Below are 20,507 nucleotides of genomic sequence, written 5' to 3'. Positions count from 1 at the left end.
GGACTCAACCCCTTTTTATTCACATATATTTACATTTTTTTGATTATCAGTTGACAATGTGACCGTCACTTATCTTTTGACGCGTGTGCTTTGACTGACCCGTCTTATTTCTGACTGCTCATGTCTTGTCGATCTGTTTTTTTTTGGACTCCTGCTTGAACTAGGAAAGCAACTTCCAGTCGTCTTGGAAACTGAGTCAAACATTCAGCCACAATTAGCAATTTTCTCAATGCATTCTGGAACCTTTACAGTGGCCGCATCTCATGCATTGTTCAGAGCGAGCTGCCCTGGAATAGCGTCGCTAGTCGAGGAAAGTCATGAAAAGAATATCACATACATACGCACATACATAGACATACACATACATGTGTGCATATGAAGTCCAGCAAACCCTTGTGGACTGGATGGTGAGCAGCCGTATGAGACCCATGTGTTCCACTTGGTCTCTGTCGCCTCCTGAAGGCAGCGTCAGTCTGTGAGTCTTGCCGCCGTTGACGGCCGCTGCTTGCAGTCAAAACACGATGAATGAAGCCGCCTGCATGAGTCTGATTCCACCACAAACAACCAGCATGGAACCTCAGCCAGCAGCCAAGGTGTGTGTGTGTGTGTGTGTGTGTGTGGGTGGGTGGGGGGGAGCAAAATCTGGAATTCTAATGGCTTGGTTCCGCTTGTGCCTGCTGCACGGGCGTGACGTCGGAGTCCTGTTATCTGCTGGCAACATAAACACACATCGATCAGCGACCACCACCACCACCACCACCACGGAGCTCTGCCTCGTGGCCGACCTGCTCGCACGGCTCGGGGCTGAATTTCATCTGCCTTTTCTCCGATAACGCAGGACCAGCCGCTGGCTGGACACAGCTGCCCTTCATTCCCAGGATTCCTCTGGGATCTGGGCTGGCTGGCAGCACGAGGAGAGGGAATGTGCAGCTCCACTCTTTTGTTTGTTCAAATCACCTGCCGAGCCCACAGAAGAACACCTGCAGCTTTTGAGTACGGCCGCGTATGGCCTTTAAGCCTCTACCGTCGCTCTGGCCACACCAGTCGTTTCCGTGTGTCTTCTAAGACTGACAAGCAACAAACTGATGATGGCAGTCAGGACATTCATCCAGAAAAAAAAGTTAATTGTGACCTACTGGCCTTGATTATCAAGTTGCCATGGTGTCGGAATAATGAATGACTGTCATTCAAAACATAGAGTTGCGGTTGTTATTTCCCAACGACTACAGTGACGTCTTTAACAGGCTCTTGTCTAAATAACAGCCCAAACCCACTGCTAAACGGTGATGAATTGCTGGTTTTACACTATACAAACCTTGAATTGTCAAATTATCTTCACTTTTCTTAAACAATAACGCATAAGATGGATGGTTGAAGCTGAGATTTGAAATTTAAATGTTCTCAACAGAGTGTCTTTGTCATTTGATCCATTAGCTGAAACTGTTGTCTTCATAAATGAGCTTTCAGAGAAAAGCTAGCCACGCCTCAACTCTATTTCAGCTAACATTCCATCCTCCTCTTTAACCAAAGGAAAATAGGAGACATATTGTGCCAGGAACGGATACAGAGCAGGACAGAGGAGTTACAGTGGTGCGGTTCCTGCGCTGTGCTCATGCTGTTCACGTGCTGGCAGACTTTTGGTCTCCTGGACAATTTTGACAGCCAGTCTATATTTAGAACAAATATGTCTGAGCCTCACGGTTGGAGGCAACGCCCAGCTCCTGGCTGGGTCGAGCCGCTCTCAGCTTTGTGAGCTGACCTGCAGATAACCAGGATGTCCTGACGCCAGCTGGCCACTAGTCGTTACGTAACTCACTTCAGGAGGTGCGAAGGGCTCGGCTGAGCTCCGCTCTTCACGATGACTTCAGGGATGTTTTGCTCTTTTCTTGCGAGCTTCCTGACGCTATTTCTGCCGACATCCTGGAGAACCTGTAGGTTCACCGTGTGTTTACACCACGGCACAGTACCCACTTGAGAAGGACGTACAGAACTTCTTGTGGGATGTGTAAATATAGTGTCATGAAGGAGCAGCTCGTCCTGTGCTTGGGTCACGTGAACCATACTGGACGTTAAAATGTTTTCAAGTGGGCATCAGAAGCAGTTTGGTACATTAGCATTTATATTTACTGCTTTGCTTCTCCTCGTTGGTGTCACAGCGTCACCAAGATCTCAACCTTGACTGGTGTTGTGTGGCCTCCTCAGATGCTTCTCGCTGTACTGGTGTCGTGTTGTGTTGCGATACCGTGCCATAAAGCAGTTCAAAGTCTCTCAGAGTAACATCATAACACATCATTTACTCATCCCAACAACTCCGGACTGGTATAATTCTGGTGGCATAGTTCCTCTTTAAAAAGTGAAAGGCTAAGTACCCTCTGATATCCTCCACAGTGAGGATGGGTTTTTTGTGTAACATTAAATAATGACAATGCATGATCAGTAGTGCTTGTGCACGAGACTTGGTGGATCACACATCTGGAAGGTCATGTGCTTGAAGGTCATGTGCGTGGCCATTAGCTGTAGTCAAGATGCTCTTAGATCTTCTGCTCTTTCTGAGGTGGTAGAACGTCTGTGGTTGGTGACCTTTAATAAACATGCTGTCGGCTTCTTTAAATGCAAAGTAGCGGTCGTTTGATAATTGTCGTGCAAAGTCGCTCCGTCAGTTGCAACCTTTTAATCTACCAGTCGGGATTAGAATTAGAGCTGGAGATCATTTGTGAGCGTGTTGCCATGTCTGTGTTCTGCAGGAGAGGTTGAAGCTGACTGACGTCTACACTGAGCTGCAGACTGGAGTCTCTCTCATTCGCCTTCTGGAGCTCATCTCCAAAGAAACACTGCCTCCACCCAGCCGCCGCAAAATGAGAGTCCACTGCCTGGAGAACAACAGCATCGCAATCAACTTCCTCAAAACCAAGGTCACTGTTTGTGCCTGCTTGTGTAGGACACCGAGTGGCGTCACTTTCTGTACGCCTTATTATACCGTAACAAGTGAAATTAGCATCAGACGCTACACTCTACACTTAAATCTGTAGAAAGAAATTAAATCCTGCAGCATTTCTCAACTCATGCAGAGTCACTCCCTTATCAAGGATGATACATTATGATTAATAGAAGGTTTTGCAGGTATTTCCCCACTCATTTTGAAGCTTACTAAATTTCAATCCCAGACTGACATTCTAATGCATGCAACACTGATGCTGTGCACAGAACAATCATCCATCCATCTGCCACCACCCGGTTACTCCTGCACTCCGGGTACAACATATTCATCACTCCATTATTTCTTGTGAGGGCCTTTTCATGTTGTTTTTGTGGGCCATCCATGCTTATTTAATTTTTTTTGAACCCACATCTCATCAAAAATGTTCACTCAAACCATCACTGTAAACTCAGGCCTTCATTTTTGTTTTATGCCACATAGAATCTATGAATGCTTTCTGTTAAGTCACTCCTGAGAATTGATCGGTTCAACTCTTTGTGTTTTGCACTTGTGCTGATATGACAAATTGCTGCTTTGATTGAATTGTAGTACTCAATGCTCCAAACATTACAAATATATTGCATGAATATTTATATTATTGGCTGCTTTCAAACAATGAAAACAGGGCTCTAAAGAAACGAGTGACTCGCTTTCTCGTCAGATCCGGGTCGATCTGATTGGTCCAGAGAACGTGGTTGATGGTGACCGTACGCTGATCCTTGGTCTGCTGTGGATTATCATCCTCAGGTTCCAGATTGGACACATCAAGTTGGAGGAGGTAACTGATCTGCACTGTCACTCTAAACTATCAGACCGGCTTTACTGCTATCGTTTTGCTGCTTAAAATATATGCAGCAGTATATCAGCAGGGCCATCTTCGACAGTTTTTGTGAAGGAACAGCGTCATCAAGTGGTTATAATTTAGATTGCAGCTTCTTTTTTTCCGTTGGTTTATTCCTAATTACGAAACGCGCTGTCAGGCGGCTGGATTGTCCATAACAGTTTTCCTTAGAAACAATGGAGGCGCAAGATGGCAGCTATAAGTGGTAAAAAAAAAAAAAAACAACCTCTGGATGAAACCGAGGTGTAAATGTTGTGAAAAAAGTGTCTAACGTTGTATTATCTATCAGAGTCCCATCATGTCATTACTATGTATGCTTTCCATAGAGGCGTTCCCAAAAAAGTGACCCTACTGCGCATGTTGACTAATGCGGAAGTGAAAAACTAATTCGCGCCAATTTGGAGTTTAGGGGCCTTCAGCTAACTGGGAGAAAGACTTACGTACTTTATTTATATTCGTAAGAGACGTTCTAAAGGTAAAAGGTGAAAGGAAAACCAAATGACTATTATGTTACTGGGATTATGCACTTTTATTGATGTATTTATGGGCATTATGTTAGCGTTGTCATTATTTTATGTGTTGCTACGGACATAACTGATTGGAAAGTCAATCTAGGAAGTATTTACCGGCTTATCCTCGCTACATGTAATTTATTACATATATATGTGAACCGTTCTATGGGTAGGAAAACCAAAATACTTGTAATTGTACTGCGATTATACACTACACCAATGTATTTAGAGGCTGCGTATTAAGTATTCCACTCATTTAAAAATCATAATTCAGGCCAAATTTTACACACTGGACCTTTCACATTTCTTGATGCACCATCTTCAGGTCTTTCACTTTGTTTTATTTCTCACCTTTTCATATCCCCCCCCCCCCCATCTTGTTCCTCCTCTGTTCTCTTTGTTTTTTCTTCCCCTGCTAATGTGTTGTGCTGCTTGCGTAGCCTGGGGGCAGCAGCAAGGCTCACCGCTCGGCCAAGGAGGCCCTGCTGATCTGGTGTCAGAGGAAGACAGCGGGCTACCGCAACGTGGACGTGCAGGACTTCTCATCCAGCTGGCGAGATGGGCTGGCGTTCAACGCCCTCATTCACGCGCACAGGTGACAGACTCACACGCACACAAAAACACTGTTATGCTTCTGTCTTTGGCTGAAAGCTTCTTCCCCTTCTTCTCCTCCTCCTCCTCCTCGTCCCCCTCCCCCGTCCTCTCAGGCCGGACCTCTTTGATTACCGCCGCCTCCGCCGCGACGAGACGCGCCATAACCTGGAGCACGCCTTCTCCATGGCTGAGCGGGAGTTTGGCATCATGCAGCTGCTGGAAGTGGAGGACATGCTGCTCCCTCATCCGGACGAGAAGTCCGTCATGACCTACGTGTCCCTCTACTACCACTACTTCTCCAAGATGAAACAGGGGCAAACCATCCAGAAGAGGCTCGCCAAGGTCTGTCACAGCAGAATCGTGTGGAGCAGTGATTTCAACCTTTTTTTGGGCCACAGCGCGTTTGTGAAATTGAAAAAAAAAAAGACACTTTTTAGCCTAATAATGACGAGATAATCCCTTGATTTATTCATACTCACTCACTACATGCTAGTGTGAAACCCTGGGCCTGTTTAGATTCACACACAGACTCGCATTCCTTTCACTATGGAAAGTTTGTTTGTTTGTTTTAGACCAATTAAGTGAAACTCTTTGCTTTCTTTTCCCCAAACATTGACAGATTGTCGGGATTCTGATGGATTTGGACCGCATGAAGGCCGAGTACGACAGACTGGTCTCAGATCTGCTTCGCTGGATCAAAACTAAGGTAACAGATAACAAGATTTGTGATATTTTCTCTGGACTTGTTGACCGACCTGGTGTGATGTGATGGATTCAAGGTGCTGCAGCTGAACGACAGACAGTTCCCAAACTCTGTGAGGGAGATGCAGAGGTTGATGACGGCTTTCAAGACCTACAGAACGGTGGAGAAACCCCCCAAATACCAGGCGAGTGTTTGCGCTGCCCTCTGTGTCGTTGACATCTGCACCACCCGACCTGACTGAACTTCCTGCTGTGCTGCAACGCGTCCGCAGGAACGTGGGGCGATCGAGGCGCACTTGTTCAGCCTGAAGACTCAGCTGGCAGCCAACAACCAATGGGCTTACAATCCTCCAGAGGGTACTGCCCACACACACACACACACACACACTCACACTCACGTATTCACCGCTGTCGACTGTTTGTAAAGGTTGAAGTTGTTGATTTTTTTAATGATTTTTTTTTTTATCTAACACGAGTGACATTTTCTGTATTCATAGTTTCTGTGTTTGTGCATTGGAAGGCAAAACTCTGCGGGATGTGGAGAAGAGTTGGGCGCTGCTGGAGCGAGCGGAGCACGAGCGCGAGCGAGCCCTGCAGGAGGCGCTGCGTCGACTGGAGCAGCTGGAGCAGCTGGCGCAGCAGTTTGGCAGGAAGGTAACGACGACGTCGGGCACAGAGACGATTCTTTAAAACTTTCAAAATAAGGTGACATTTTTTTTTTGTCTCGTTTTGTCTCTGCGTCTTTGCATATGGGGTTGAGCAGAATAGATTCCAGCAATAGGCAGTAGTTTGCCCTCGTCTGAGTTCATCCTTACAGCAGCAGTGTGACTGATGAACGCACCCCCTTGTCTGCAGGCGGCGCTGAGGGAGAGCTACCTGGAGGACACGCTGCGGCTCATCCGCAGGCAGGACCTGCGAGGCCTGGCCAGCCTGGAGGAGGCGCAGGCAGCCGGCCGCCGCATCGAGGCCCTGGCCACCGATGTCCAGGCCCGGGAGCCGCGCTTCAGCGCCTTGAAGGACATGGCCAAGGTCATCGAGAGAGGAAACTACCACGGCAAGGAGCAGATTATCCTGAGGTGATATTTTTTTTTTTTTTTTTTTTTTGCTGACCAGATGAAACCAGTTTTCCTCCAACACTGCAAAGCGCAGTTCAGTAAAAGCACAGTGCTGTAAGCTACAGTGTATTGGTTGTATGACTAAAGCAAGTGGTTTATTACAGTTTATTACAGTTCCACAGCACCATCTTGTGGAAAACTAAAAGATTTTTTTTTTTTTTTTTTTTAATTAAGTGAGTGGGTTTCATGAAGGAAGCATGAATCCAAATATGCCCAGAACTTTTTGGACATTCACAAACAAATGGGGGCAGTGGCAGTTTAATTTCCCTGATTAATGGATGCATTTTTCTGTGTTATTTGTTTTTCTTGCAAGAGAGGAGAATATTAGTCACCGATGGAAATACCTCCTACAACAGCTGCATGAGCAGAAGGGGCTGCTGGGAAACGTATTTGAAAATCTCAGTGTTCTCAGAGACATTGAGCTCGTCTCTCAGGAGCTGAAGGAGCTGCAGGTGAGAGGAGTCACTGGGCACTGATTTCAACTCTTCCTCTGTTACGACATGTCACAATATTCAAGGATCAAATCAAACATTCGCTTTGAAAAGACAATCTCATTTTTTGAAAACAATACAAAACTCGAAGATTAGTCTCGGTGTCGGTATTAGCGGTAACACCGCCTTTCACTTGCCATCGGATCAGAATGAAGATCAGTAGCACCGCGCGTCACTGCCTGCTCTGTCTTGTCTCTGTCGTCCGTGTAGTCACAGGCCAGTTCGACCAAGATGGGCAACCAGTTGGCTGAGGCCGAGTCGCTGCTGCAGAAGCAGGACCTGCTGCAGACTCAGGTCTCAGCTCTGGGTGAAAGCATCGGCATCATCAGCAGCACTGCAGCAAAGGTAGAACAGCAAGAAAAAGAAAACACATTGATCCAAGCAGAAGGTGTTTGTTTTTTTTTCATTTATAAGAGGACCATTCTGGAAAAAGTGAATGTGTGTATTGGTGGAGGTTGAGTTGCACTCTTTTACTCACTCCACTGTCTTTGCCTCAGGTTAAAGTTGGAGACGTTCATCAGATTCAAAGCAAAGTCAGAGCTCTGGACACGCAGTACAAGTCGCTGGTGTCTCTCTGCAGCAGCAGGTCTTCTTCACTGCATCGCTGACCCTTCATCTACATACACAGCAAACACAGACACACACGTAGCACTCTCCCACCTGACGTCTGTCTTGCTTGGCTGCTGTGTTTTTCAGGAGGAAGCAGCTGGAGGCTCAGTTCAGGATGTTTGAGTTCATCCACGACTGTGAGGAGCTGGAGGCCTGGTTCTATGAGCGCTGGCTGAGGCTGCAGGCTGGACTTGGAAGAGACCTCAACCACATCCAGCTCAACAACCACAAGCACAAGGTGGCCGTCAGACCTGGTGGCGCATGTGCCGCCACCGTCCCCTGGAGTCACAATCACAGAACTCATATCCGTCAATAAATGTGTTGTCTTAATATGTTGTGTTTGGATCCACCATGCTCAGGTTCTGGAGGCGGAGCTCCAGGCCCAGGAGTCCCAGTACCAGAGGGTTCTGGCTCGAGGTCAGGATCTGATGTCCAAAGCGTATGAAGCCAACCAGCACGCCGTGCAGAAGTGGATGCGCACGCTGAAGAAGCAGTGGAGCCAGCTGACAGAGCAGGCGCTGGCAAAGCGCAACAAACTGCACGCGGCCATGACCATCAAGCAGGTAGATAGGAAGTGGACGTGGTGCATGAATCCTCCTCCTCCGGGGTGTGAAGTCAGCTGCTCTGCCTCGGCTCTCTGCAGTATTTCGTGGATGCGGCGGAGGCCGACTCCTGGCTGAGCGACAGGAAGCCGCTGCTGCTCAGCGACGACCACGGCAAGGACGAGTCCAGCACGGCGGCCCTGCTGCAGCGCCACCAGTGGCTGGAGAAGGAGATGGCGGCCTACGCGTCGGAGATCCGGAGGCTGTGGGAGCAGGCGAGGAGCGCGGCGCAGCTCACCGCTCTGACTGTGAGTGTCGGCCGCCCAGCCGTGCAGCTCCTCACTGCTTCACCTGCGTCAGCCTCACTGCCTCTTTTTGCTCCCAATAGCCAAACTCGCAATTGGACTTTGCGGAAATTTTTAGAAACACTGCTTTTATTTTGGGACAAACTGTCCTGGGAACCCAGCTGCTGACTGCGTCTTCGTGTGTTATAATCCATCTGTATCCTGCCTATCTCCTACTCAGGTGGAGCCTCAGCAGAGCGAGATGATCCAGTACAGTGATTCTTCTGGAGAGGAGGACGGGCCGGGACTGATGAAATCGTCGTCGCTGCGGAGGAGTGGGAGGGGCTTTGAGAGAGGCCTCCCCCTGGAGGCCAAAGCCAATGTCCGCTTCAGATATAGCAGAGGTGCGGAGGTTGGCTTCTTAGCGTCATGAGCTGGGTTTTCTTTATGCTTTTTTTAATATATATATATCTGATACATTTTTGAGGCGTCGTAATGACAAATGGCAAATAAATTCAGCATTAAAAATGAAACATTTTTGGCTTCTTGAATTGAAAAAAATGACATTGAGGAATAATATGCAGACATTTTCTCACACTGTACATAATAACAAAATGTGGAGGTAAAAAACACACAACGCAGTTCAAATGCTGATTATGACGTTCATCCTTCTCATTGTTCTAAATAACTGCTGGCTACTTTGGGAAAGACCTGTGTGGTTGAATTGTAAAGAAAAATGAAATGCTGAGAAAAAGCCTGGTCCATGTTTAATATGTTTTAACGTCACGTTGAACCCAACTGATTGCAGGCAAGTTTCAGTGGGATCGTAACGAGACTGTGACCATCGTCGGCACCGACGAGGACGCAGACAGAGTCATGGCTCGAGACAGCAGAGGAAACCAGCAGCTCATCCCCAAAACCTTCCTCAACATGCAGCTGCTCACGGTGCGCCAAACACAAAGCTCTCGGACTGTCACTCGGTCCCGAGAGCGTCTGGCGTCTGGCGTTTAGTGTTTGCAAGAGAGCTTTTTTGGTGTGTGTTTTAAAGTGGTTGACTCTTAGCGTAATACGGAAGATCACTCAAGGTCACGAGGTGTCCAAAAACTTTTTTCCACCACTGTGAACACCAGTTCAAACAGATGATCCATCACTGCCTTCTGTACGAGTGTAATGGGCTTTGTCTCTCTCGCCTCCTCAGCCTCCGGCCCCAACCCCATCCCCCGCCAACAATGCGGCACAAAGTCCAAACAAGAAATCCAGTCGCCTGAGACGCAGCCGCTCACTGCGCCGTGGCACTGCTGAGATCCAGATCGCCTGGCTGCCGGACCTCCAGTACCAGAGAGACACTGTGGAGAGCACGCAGGCCGGTCTGGACCAGGACTTCAACTCCTTGTACAATCTGCTTAAGGTAACTAAAAAAACAAAAAACAAAGCCACAAGATGTGAAAGCTCTTTGAAGATGGAAATGGAGCCGTTTTTTTTTTTGTTTTTTTTCATTGTTATTTTGTTTTGTGTAGTCAAAGATTAAGAATCTGGAGGAAGCGCTGCACCTTCATCGATTCTACAACAGCTGCCAGGAGTTTGAGTCGTGGATGGAGGACAAGGAGAACATCCTCGGCTCCCTCAACTCCAGTTCGGACAACGTCGGTGTCGCTCAGGCCAAATATGAGGTGGAGATAAAAAAAAGTTGTTTTTATTTATACGTTGACTTGAATGGGACGCTGCATATTGATGAACACTGAGACCCACTGAAAGTCTCAAAACAAAGTTTTTAAGGGAATCTCATATTTTTTTTAAAAAAAAAAGCTAAACATCTGAGTGAGTTGCAGGGTGAACAACCAAATACAGGACTACCTAGAAAATTAGAATATCCTGAAGAGGTTGTAGTATTTCTGCAATTCAACTTAAAAGGTGAATGTGACATATTATATAAAGGAATAATATGCAAATCAATATATTTCAAGTTTTTATTTCTTTGGATTTTGCTGATCAGGTCTTGCAGCTTAAAAAAAAACCTTAAAAAAAAATGAGAATGTTACATGAAGTCAAATCTTTGTGAAAAGTTACAATAAGGAACTGCTTGAGATGTCAATTTGTGTGTAATGGCTCAATAAAATTTGTTGCTTTCATCTTTTATGTTAAATTGCCAAAATAAAACAACTTTTACTTGATATTCTCATTTTTCGGGTAGTACTGTACATACAAAGCTCTTGCAGTGTAAATATAGATGTATATGAATAAATAAGTCAAACATAGAAATATAGAAAGACACGCAGAAGTATTCGTTTTTAGTGTTGGTCTTTGGCTCAAACGTCTTCTTTCCAAATCCAACAAACAGCAGCACCATTTTTAACCACATTTGGTGCCAGGCGGTAACAACAACCCTGGTTTCTATTCCAGAACTTTCTGACCCAGTTGGCGAGTGGAACCGGTCAGCTGGACGACATCAGCCGCATGGCGCAGGAGCTGGTGAGGAGCGGACACAGTCAACACAGAGAGATCCAAGCCAGGGAGAGGAAGGTCCAGGGCAGGTACAGATGGAACACACACACACACACACACACACACACACACACACACACACACACAGACACACACACACGCACATATGCATGCACACACACACACACACACATTCGGGATTTTGAGGCGTTGCTGTGTGCAGGTGGAAGCGGATCCAGCAGCTGAAGGACGAGAAGGGCCACGAGCTGCTGAGCACGGCCAACGTGCAGTCCTTCTTACACAGCTGCGAGGAGGTCAAAGGTCAGCTGCAGGCTCAGACGTCCCGCATGGACACTGCCGAGGTGGGCAGCACCTCTTTCACCCTGCTGACTGAAGAGGAGAAGCAGGCTCAGGCCCTGAAGGACATCCAGGCGCTGGAGGCCAGGATCAGCTACCTGAGGAGCGTCGCCAAGATGTAACAACACACATTCCGACTTCAACAATGTATTCAGGACAGGAAGTGTCAGTACAGTTCTGTCCAATCAGGGAAAACTGTGTCTTGTCCCTCCATAAGGGCATCATGACTTGTTTTTTCATTCATTTTATGAAAAAACAACAAAAATCTCCCCCTGGGTTCAGTGTGGAGTGCTGACCTGCTTTCATTAAAGTGGTTTGCATGACAGAACATTGCCTGGTTCTCCTCGGCAGACTGTGCATTCCTGCTGCAGCTTCAGTAAGACTGTCTTCTTCCTGTCTGCAGGAAAAAGGACTGCAGCCCTGCAGACAGCGCTGCCATCTCAGAGGAGGTCACCGTTCTGGAGGCTCTGCTCACTCAGGTAGGATTGCCTGTTTTACAGTGCATGCTTGTATTATTCAGTTATCAGCACACGGCCATTAAGCTGCAGGATTAAATAGTCTCTCATTTAAAGAAGCAGCACGAAAGTGAAAACTCCAAAATTAGCTAAATTAGCAGTTCTGATTAGAAAAAGAAAAAGAAAAAGAAGAAAAAAAAAACCATGCTTAAACTTTCTACTTTTCTAATAGAAAGTATTTCATTTAATTTGATGCTAGACATGCATGTCATAATAAAGAATAATGGACAAACCCTGTGCTAAAACTCAGCTGAAAGGCCGGGCGGCGGAGCGGCAGCGGCTGCTGGAGGAGGCCAGGAAGAAGCAGCGCTTCCAGCAGAAGGCCAAGGAGATGAAGCAGTGGGTGGGCTCGGTGCGCGAGAGGCTTCTGCACCAAGAGGTGGCAGCCGACGTGGCCTCGGCCGCGGCCCTGTTGGAGCAGCACCAGCTGCTCTGGCTGGAGGTGGAGGAGCAGAGGAGCAGGTAGAAGCAGCACAGTCACACCCCTGGGCTTCAATGGATCTTCAGGGAGAACATTTTCACATCTTTCTACCTTCAGTCATTCATTCATTTGGTGAAGCATCTGCTCCATCGCTGCACTCATGAATAAATGCTTGACTTAATTTTATTTATTTTTTGCTCAAGCAAATTCTAATGGCAGCATCTGATCTGATCTTGCACTAATTGTGGTCGCATGACAAAAAGTCACAACCAACTACAGAAGAAAAGGAAGAACACATCTTCTCCTCTGAAACAAGACCCAGCAAGTTTTCAGACAGAAATTCTCATCATTATCTCAACAGTGACATCCAGTGGTTGCATTTCAGATTGCAGCGCCTTTCACTCTCCCGACATATACTGTGTGTATATATATATATATATGTGTGTGTATATATGTATGAATATATATGTATATATTTATATATGTATATGTATATATGTGTATATATATACATATATATGTATATATACTGTATGTATGTATATGTATATATCTACAGTATATATATATATATATATATATATATATATATATATATATATATACATATATATATATGTATATATGTGTATATATATACTGTATGTATGTATATGTATATATGTACAGTATATATATATATATATATATATATATATATATATATATATATATATATATATATATATATATATACATATATATGTGTATATATATACATATATATTTATATATGGTGTGTGGCAATAAACAGCATTCAGTTTATTTATTTTGGTGTTATGTTGTTGAAGTGAAACTCTTGACTTGTGTAGACTGAGTTGTGGTTGTGTCTCTCAGGTTGGAGGAGATGGGGAGGTTGGCTCAGTCTCTCCACACGGGGAAGACTGAGGCCATGGATATACAGCGAACAATGGCGGACCTCAACGATGACTTGGTCAGCCTGGAAGAACTGTGGGCCACTAGGAGGCAGCGTTTGGAGCAGGGCCTGGAGCTCCAGCGGTTGAACCAGGAGGGAGACCGCATAGAGGCCACGCTGTCTGGACACGAAGCCCGACTGAAGGTCCAGGACGATGGGGTAAGAAGGCCTCGGGAATCCAGCCTCCTGGTTCCCGGCGTCAGCTCATCACTCCTGATACTGAGGATGCTCATCACTCTTTCACTGCATGGTGTTTGCAGAGGCGGGAAGTAGCAATGCGTTGTCAATGTACTTGAGTAGAGTTTTCAGGTATTGGTTCTTTACTTGACGACTTTATACTTCTGCTCCAGACACTTGTGGACAAGTATTTGTACTTTCTGCTTCTTACATTGGAAAAACATGCACATTACCTTTGTGTTTAAAAGTATTTAAGTATTTTAAATATTTATACTTTTTTTTTAAGCAATTCACTTTTCACAACTTTTTCATTTTTGCAAAACTATCAGCAAATGTATCATTTCATCGATGGCCCAAAAAAACAACAACCTTTTTGCTTAAATGTATTTCAGAAGCTGCACTTTCCTACTTTTACTTGAGTGAAGGAGTTGACTCGGTGCATCTGCACTTTTACTTCAGTACCAAACGTGAATACTTTTGCCACCTGTGTGTGCTTGCAGGACTCTGTGGACAGTGTGCACAGTCTGCTGGGACGGCAGGAGGAGCAGGAGGGTCTGCTGAAGGCCTTGGACAAGAGAGTGGACAGCTTCACTGAACGCAGCCAGGAGCTCATCAACCAACAGCACTATGCTGCTAAACAGTAAGAACGTGCTTCTCAGCTTTCAGCCAACATCAGCTCAGAAGGAGCAGCATGAAAGGAACACTTCTCTCACTTAGTACTTTTTTATGTAATCTAGTTATGCATTCAAAAACGGCTTTTACAGAATAATGATAATGCTGAAAGAAAGAAAGAAATTCCAGTTTAAAAAAAGTCCTTGCAGCTGTTGGAACTGTAGGTATTTTGATCAGAAAGTAGAACCTGAGATACATTGAAGTAAGGTTTGTCTTTTCTATTTATATTTGATGAAACAGTTTTATGAAACATTTCTAGAGGAGAAAGGAGGGCTTCTCATCCTTGCAGCACCAGAGGCCGCTTGGGCTATTTATTTCTTTCTGTCGCTTTCACTAAGAACACATTGAAATGATCTCTCGAAGCATTCAGGAGAGGATGCAGACCATCCAGAAGGCCAACAGGAGGCTGAAGGAAAGCAGTGAGCGGAGGAGGAATCAGCTGCTGGCCTCAAAGAAGTACCAGGTACAGTCAGTACCATCACTCACCATAAATACTGGTTTCATCCCCATCCGTGAGGTTCAGAATAGAGAAGTGTGTTCTACTGCCTTGGCACTGCAGGATTTCCAGAGAGACTCAGAGGAGCTGCTCCTCTGGATGGAGGAGAAGTTTAAAGTGGCGGAGGACGAGTCGTACCGCGACCCCAGCAACATCCTCCGAAAGCTCAAGAGACACGAAGCCGCCGAGAAGGAGATGAAGGCCAACGAGGTTTGGCTGGACCGACTGCTTCAGGTAAAGAACTGCTGCTGCACATGGAGAGAATCCAGCAGACACAGAGAGAACATGGAGAGAACCCAGCTGTCACTGGGAGAACATGGAGAACATGGAGAGAACCCATCAGACACAGGGAGAACATGGAGAGAACCCAGCAGACACAGGGAGAACCTGGAGAACATTGAGACAGACAGACAGAGGGAGAACAAGGAGAGCATGGAGAGAACCCAGCCGACACAGAGAGAACATGGAGAACGTGGAGAGAACCCAGCAGACACAGGGAGAACATGGAGAGAACCCAGCAGACACAGGGAGAACAGGGAGAACATGGAGAGAAACCAGCAGACACAGGGAGAACATGGAGAGAACCCAGCAGACACAGGGAGAACCTGGAGAACATGGAGAGAACCCATCTGACACAGGGAGAACATGGAGAGAACCCAGCAGACACAGGGAGAACATGGAGAGAACCCAGCAGACACAGGGAGAACATTGAGAACATGGAGAGAACCCAGTAGACACAGGGAGAACATGGAGAGAACCCAGCAGCACAGGGAGAACATGGAGAACACGGAGAGAACCCAGCAGACACAGGCAGAACATTGAGAACCTGGAGAGAACCCAGCAGATACAGGGAGAAAAGGGAGATTGATTGAGTCCAAGTTTCATTCTAAAACATCTGTAACGTGTCACTGATGTTTCTGTGTGCGTGTTCCTGTTCAGCTGGGCGAGCAGATGCTTGCTGAAGAGCACTGCAGCGGCCAGCAGATCAGGAGGAAGTGCTCTCAGCTCAGCAGCCGCTGGAAGAGTCTGGAGGAGAAGATGGCAGACAGGGGAGACAAGCTGAGGCAGGCGGGGCAGCAGGAGCAGCTGATGGAGCTGCTGCAGGTGAAACTCAGCCACTCCGTCCAATCAGACTGACGGTGGGGAAACATCTCGGTTCGGTTGTGATGAGCCACAGTCAAAAGAACTGGTCACATTGGACCCTCAACGTAATTTAAGGGTTAAATAAAGTTTTCCTTACACAGTTTTCATTGTGGAATTTAGCTTCTCAGGGAAAATTGCAGCCTATCAATTAATCTTTAATCGATTGATGAGGTCAGTCAACTAACGATGAATGAATTAAGCGGTAATTTGCCTCCTCAGTGAGAAGGTGTATATACTATATCTTTTTGGAATTGTGAGACTGCGTTGCATGTGTTACAAACGGCCTGCTGCTTCTTCAGGATGCCAAGCTGAAGATTGACGCCATTCGGTGGATGCTCAACAGCGCCCCCAAAGGCCACAACCTGCGATCCAGCAGGCAGCTTCTCAAGGTAAAGCTGCTGCTGCTGCTGCTGCTGCTGCTGCTGCTGCTGGTTAGCGTCATGTGGACTGTGTGGCTTTGAGCAAACTGGACCTCCTGCTGACTGTCTGTGGTGTGTGAAGGAGCACCAGCAGCTGGAGCAGGACGCCAAGGAACTGGCCGAGAAGATCAACTCCATCGTGGGCAGGGCCAAACACCTCGCATCCAATCATTTCAACTCACAGAAGATCCTCCAGGAGACCGACACCTACCTGAGCCTGTGAGTCTGCCACACACACACACACACACACACACACACACACACTGACACACACACACACACACACACACACACACACACACACACACACAAGTGAACTGGAACATCTGACAACGACTCTGTTAGTCATATAATCATGTGAGGAGTCCACCAAGACGCCTTCAGCGATTCTTTACTCCCTAAGGAGTCTTAACAAACCCTGAGTCCTGAATCCTAAGCGGTGGTCTGCATTCCCCATTAGTGCAAGAAAATCTCAGATATCTTTTTTCCCAATGCAGATTCAAGTCTCTCCAGAAGCCTCTGGACCAGCGCCGAGCTCAGCTGGAGGCGTCTGTGCTGCTCTTTGAGTTCTACCATGACGTGGACCTGGAGCGCAGCTGGATCTCAGAACACGTCCCCGGTCCCGGATCAACGGCGTACGACAAGTCTCTGGCTGGAGCCATCAGCCTCATGCAGAAACACAAAGTCTGTACCAGTCTCACTGCCATTTGTTTCTCTCTCAAGTTTTGAAGATCACAAATGACGTTCGGTAGTGAGAAAAGTTTCCTGACACCCTGAGAATTTGACCCTGACAAAATGCGTCTCAATGCAAGATATTAGAAATGCATGCGGTGTCCCAAAAAACTTGTTTTCCCACCATTATAAAGTACAATGTTATAAAAAAAAATCCTGCAAAAATCTATATTTTAAAGTAAAAACCTGTTTTTTTTGCATTTGTGTTTTTTCTCAGGAGCTGCAGGCAGAAATAACAGCTCACCAAAAACATCTGAACCAAGTCCTGGAGAAGGGGAGGAGATTGGCCACATCCAGCACTTCCAGAGGAGAGGAGATACTGCAGAGGTGCTACTGCAGTCTGGCCACTAGATGGTCCCAGTAGTCATGGGGGTTCCTGGAGGGTGCTGTCGTGGATACACTATGCATAGGGGAGCAGGGCCCACACTGCTCTCTGGGTTTCACAAACGCACTCTCTCTTCTGTTTCAGGTGCAGACAGCTGAGTGCGGAGTGGGAGGAGCTAGAGGAGGCTTGCAACAAGAGAACTGCATACTTGAGCAAAGCCATGAGCAGGGAGCAGGTGAGGTGGAAAACAAGAACAAAGCTCTCCACAAATCAGAATATGATTTTAGCTCGAGCAGAAAAGAGAGAGAAGAGCCAGGGGGACGTTTAAGAAACTGCTTTGGAAGCTTTCAGTGCTGAAGTGTTGTATCTGTGTGCAGCTGCTGCTGGACTGCTCAGAGCTGGAGTCCAGGCTGACTGAGGCTCTGGGTCTGGTCAAGACTGAAGACTACGGCAAAGACCAGCTGGCCACACTGAGCTTCCTCACCAAACACCAGGTACAACACCCACCCGTTCAACTGGTTCCTCAGAAGCATCACTTCTCACTTTTCTTAATATTCTCCCGCACTTCCATAAAAGGTCCAGGATGTAAAATTTGGCTTGATTTATGATTTTTATATTGGTTAAAGTTGAGCATGCTGCCCATAAATACATTAATAAAAGTGTATAACCACAGTACAGTTTAAGTCATGTGGTTCTCCTTCCCTTAGAACGGTTCTCATATGTACTGTATATATACAATATGAGAACTCCGGAGACCAATCAGGGTGCCAGTGCTCCCAGTTAGCTGCCATCTTGCACCAGCTTCTACGGAAGCCTGGTGTGGACAATCCAGCTGCCTGACAGCATAGCGTTTAGTATTTAGGCTGAACACTAGGGGGCGTCCGCAAAAAACCAACAGAGAAGAAGGTGGGCCAGGTAGCCAGGTTTGTGCTCGCAGGCCACCGTAGTTCATTGGCAAGCTCAAGAGGGGGAGGGAGAGTGAAAGAGCACTGCAATCTAAAATGTCACCACTTGATGTCGCTGTTTCTACTTGAAAGAAATCTCCAAATATTACGCACTGGACCTATAAGCAGCCTCTCTCAGTATGATTTTCAAGTTTACCTTGAAAATTCCTCAAACGTGCGTTGGAGTGGATTTCAAACATAGCACCGCGTTGTCCCTTGGATCGAGTGGTTGTCTCCGTGTCTCCTCAGGTGCTGGAGGGCCAGCTGGAGGTGCTGAAGGTGGAGGTGGAGCAGTTGGGTGACCAGGTGGACCAGGCCATCCAGAAGTGGAACCTGGAGGAGCTCCGCAGACCCTACAGTCGACTCAGCAACCTGAGCCAGCAGCTGCAGCACCAGGCCGCTCTCAGGTGGAAATAAAAACTCCTCTTTCACCTTTTTGCTCAGAGACGGAACGATGTTTGTGTCAGTCGTTCTTCCGTCGGTTTGGTCACTTTGCTTCGGTGCTCTGCCAGGGGCCAGAGGCTGAGGGAAGTCCTGCAGCTCCATGAGTTTCGTCGAGAGTCGTCAGAGTTGAGGGACTGGATGGAGCAGCAGAGGCAGATCGCAGAGTCTCAAGAAATGGGCAACAACTACCAACATATTCAGGTTCTACCACCACAAACTACAACTAAGTTACAATCAGTCTGAATTTTACTGCCGTAAAGTGAAGTTAACTGTTGTTGCCAGTCTGTTATGATCAGGTGACTTAATACTCAGTGCATCGTGAGTCTAAATGTGGGTTTGTCTTTGTGTGTGTATTTGTTTAGCTGCTTCGGGGGAAGTTTGAAGGCTTCATGAAGCAGCTGGAGGTGGGAGAGGAGAGGATGCAAAGCTGCAGCGACGCGGCTGCGCAGCTCATTGGCAGCAAGAATCCTCAGAGCTCGGAGGTCAGAGAGACCCTGCACCAGCTCAGGTACGCACAGAGCGTCCTTACATTAGATGAGGTTCATTCAACCTCAAGTTTGCATTACTGTCTGACTTTTTTTTTTTTTTTTCCTATTATGTCCTTTAATTACATTTCCCAGTGCGTGCTGGGAGGAGCTGAAGGTTTTGGCCAGGAAGCGTCAGCAGGAGCTGCAGACAGCGGAGAAGTGTCACTGCTTTTACCAGGACCTGACTGAAGCCCTGATCCTCATAGAGGTGCTGCAGCCGCTCATATATCAGCCTTTACAAGTGAACACGCTGGCTATTGTAGAACTTCTGCCTCTCACCACAGGAGCGACAGAAGAGCATTCCTGAGGACATTGCAAAGAATTTGCCTGGAGTGACTTTGCAGATAAAGAGACACGAAGCTCTGCTCAATGAGCTGGCATCCATGGAACAGCAGGTACTGGCATACAAAATAACACAGTCATTTATGACTCAATGTCTTCTTCTTTATTTAAACATTTCGGAAAGAACAAAACACCTAAGAAAGGACAATGACTTTCTGAACTGCAATACTAATATTTAAAGGTCCACTGTGCAATATTTGGCTTGATTTATGATTTTTATATTGGTAAAAACTAGCTGCCATCTTGCACCACCATATTTCTACGGAAGCCTGGTGTGGACAATCCAGCTGCTGACAGCATAGCGTTTAGTATTTAGGCTGAACGCTGATGTCCTCAAATTAAACCAACCAAGAAGAAGGTGGACCAGGTATCCAGGTTTGTGCTCGCAGGCCACTGTAGTTCACTGGCAAGCTCAGGAGGGGGAGGGAGAGTGAAAGAGCACTGCAATCTAAAATGTCACCACTTGATGTTGCTGTTTCTACTTAAAAAAATATCCAAATATTACACACTGGACTGATAAGCAGCCTCTCTCACTATGATTTTCAAGTTTACCTTGAAAAGTCCTAAAACGTGCGTTGCACAGGGCCACTGTAGTTCACTGGCAAGCTCAGTAGAGAGAGGGTGAAAGACGCTACAATTTAAAACGTTACCACTTGATGTCTGAAAATAGCTAAATATGTCAATTTCTTGTTTTTCCTTCTTACTTTATAAACATTTTTATTTATTTTTTTTATTGTTGATTGATGTAATTTCATTCTCTTTGCTTTACTTTTTGTTGCTATAATAATCCAAATTTCCCCAATGTAGGATTAATAAAGCCGTTCTATTGTAAAATCTCCAACTATGACACACTTAACCTTCACCAGGAGGCCTTTACATTGTGTCAGCTAGTAGAACACGGCCTCTTACGTCACGCAGGGGCCTTCTTG

The 20,507-nt window shown here is 46.4% G+C and overlaps 1 protein-coding gene across 1 annotated transcript in view; it reads left to right on the top strand.

Moving 5' to 3' along the window:
* Positions 1-20,507, top strand: part of sptbn5 (spectrin, beta, non-erythrocytic 5) — a 41,638-nt gene that overhangs the window by 1,310 nt on the left and 19,821 nt on the right. The window contains exons 3-41 of the mRNA XM_076027432.1: positions 2,745-2,912; positions 3,639-3,755; positions 4,771-4,925; positions 5,038-5,266; positions 5,544-5,630; positions 5,704-5,811; positions 5,899-5,983; positions 6,147-6,280; positions 6,482-6,702; positions 7,055-7,193; positions 7,443-7,577; positions 7,730-7,818; positions 7,929-8,079; positions 8,201-8,404; positions 8,485-8,691; positions 8,909-9,071; positions 9,476-9,612; positions 9,866-10,075; positions 10,185-10,337; positions 11,068-11,198; positions 11,333-11,584; positions 11,870-11,945; positions 12,232-12,443; positions 13,279-13,516; positions 14,035-14,174; positions 14,570-14,669; positions 14,766-14,936; positions 15,642-15,806; positions 16,145-16,234; positions 16,347-16,483; positions 16,762-16,948; positions 17,214-17,323; positions 17,466-17,556; positions 17,699-17,815; positions 18,515-18,672; positions 18,778-18,910; positions 19,072-19,217; positions 19,330-19,444; positions 19,521-19,631. Of these exons, the coding sequence (XP_075883547.1) occupies positions 2,745-2,912; positions 3,639-3,755; positions 4,771-4,925; positions 5,038-5,266; positions 5,544-5,630; positions 5,704-5,811; positions 5,899-5,983; positions 6,147-6,280; positions 6,482-6,702; positions 7,055-7,193; positions 7,443-7,577; positions 7,730-7,818; positions 7,929-8,079; positions 8,201-8,404; positions 8,485-8,691; positions 8,909-9,071; positions 9,476-9,612; positions 9,866-10,075; positions 10,185-10,337; positions 11,068-11,198; positions 11,333-11,584; positions 11,870-11,945; positions 12,232-12,443; positions 13,279-13,516; positions 14,035-14,174; positions 14,570-14,669; positions 14,766-14,936; positions 15,642-15,806; positions 16,145-16,234; positions 16,347-16,483; positions 16,762-16,948; positions 17,214-17,323; positions 17,466-17,556; positions 17,699-17,815; positions 18,515-18,672; positions 18,778-18,910; positions 19,072-19,217; positions 19,330-19,444; positions 19,521-19,631 (5,772 nt within the window). The remainder of the gene's footprint in view (positions 1-2,744; positions 2,913-3,638; positions 3,756-4,770; positions 4,926-5,037; positions 5,267-5,543; positions 5,631-5,703; positions 5,812-5,898; positions 5,984-6,146; positions 6,281-6,481; positions 6,703-7,054; positions 7,194-7,442; positions 7,578-7,729; positions 7,819-7,928; positions 8,080-8,200; positions 8,405-8,484; positions 8,692-8,908; positions 9,072-9,475; positions 9,613-9,865; positions 10,076-10,184; positions 10,338-11,067; positions 11,199-11,332; positions 11,585-11,869; positions 11,946-12,231; positions 12,444-13,278; positions 13,517-14,034; positions 14,175-14,569; positions 14,670-14,765; positions 14,937-15,641; positions 15,807-16,144; positions 16,235-16,346; positions 16,484-16,761; positions 16,949-17,213; positions 17,324-17,465; positions 17,557-17,698; positions 17,816-18,514; positions 18,673-18,777; positions 18,911-19,071; positions 19,218-19,329; positions 19,445-19,520; positions 19,632-20,507) is intronic.

This window comes from Nelusetta ayraudi, unplaced genomic scaffold, assembly GCF_046127955.1.
Source record: "Nelusetta ayraudi isolate G7.1 ecotype Tasmania unplaced genomic scaffold, CSIRO-AGI_Nayr_v1 ptg000021l, whole genome shotgun sequence".
Taxonomy (NCBI): Eukaryota; Metazoa; Chordata; class Actinopteri; order Tetraodontiformes; family Monacanthidae; genus Nelusetta; species Nelusetta ayraudi.
Note: the sequence above shows the minus strand (reverse complement) of the source record. Positions and strands in the feature narration are given on the sequence as shown.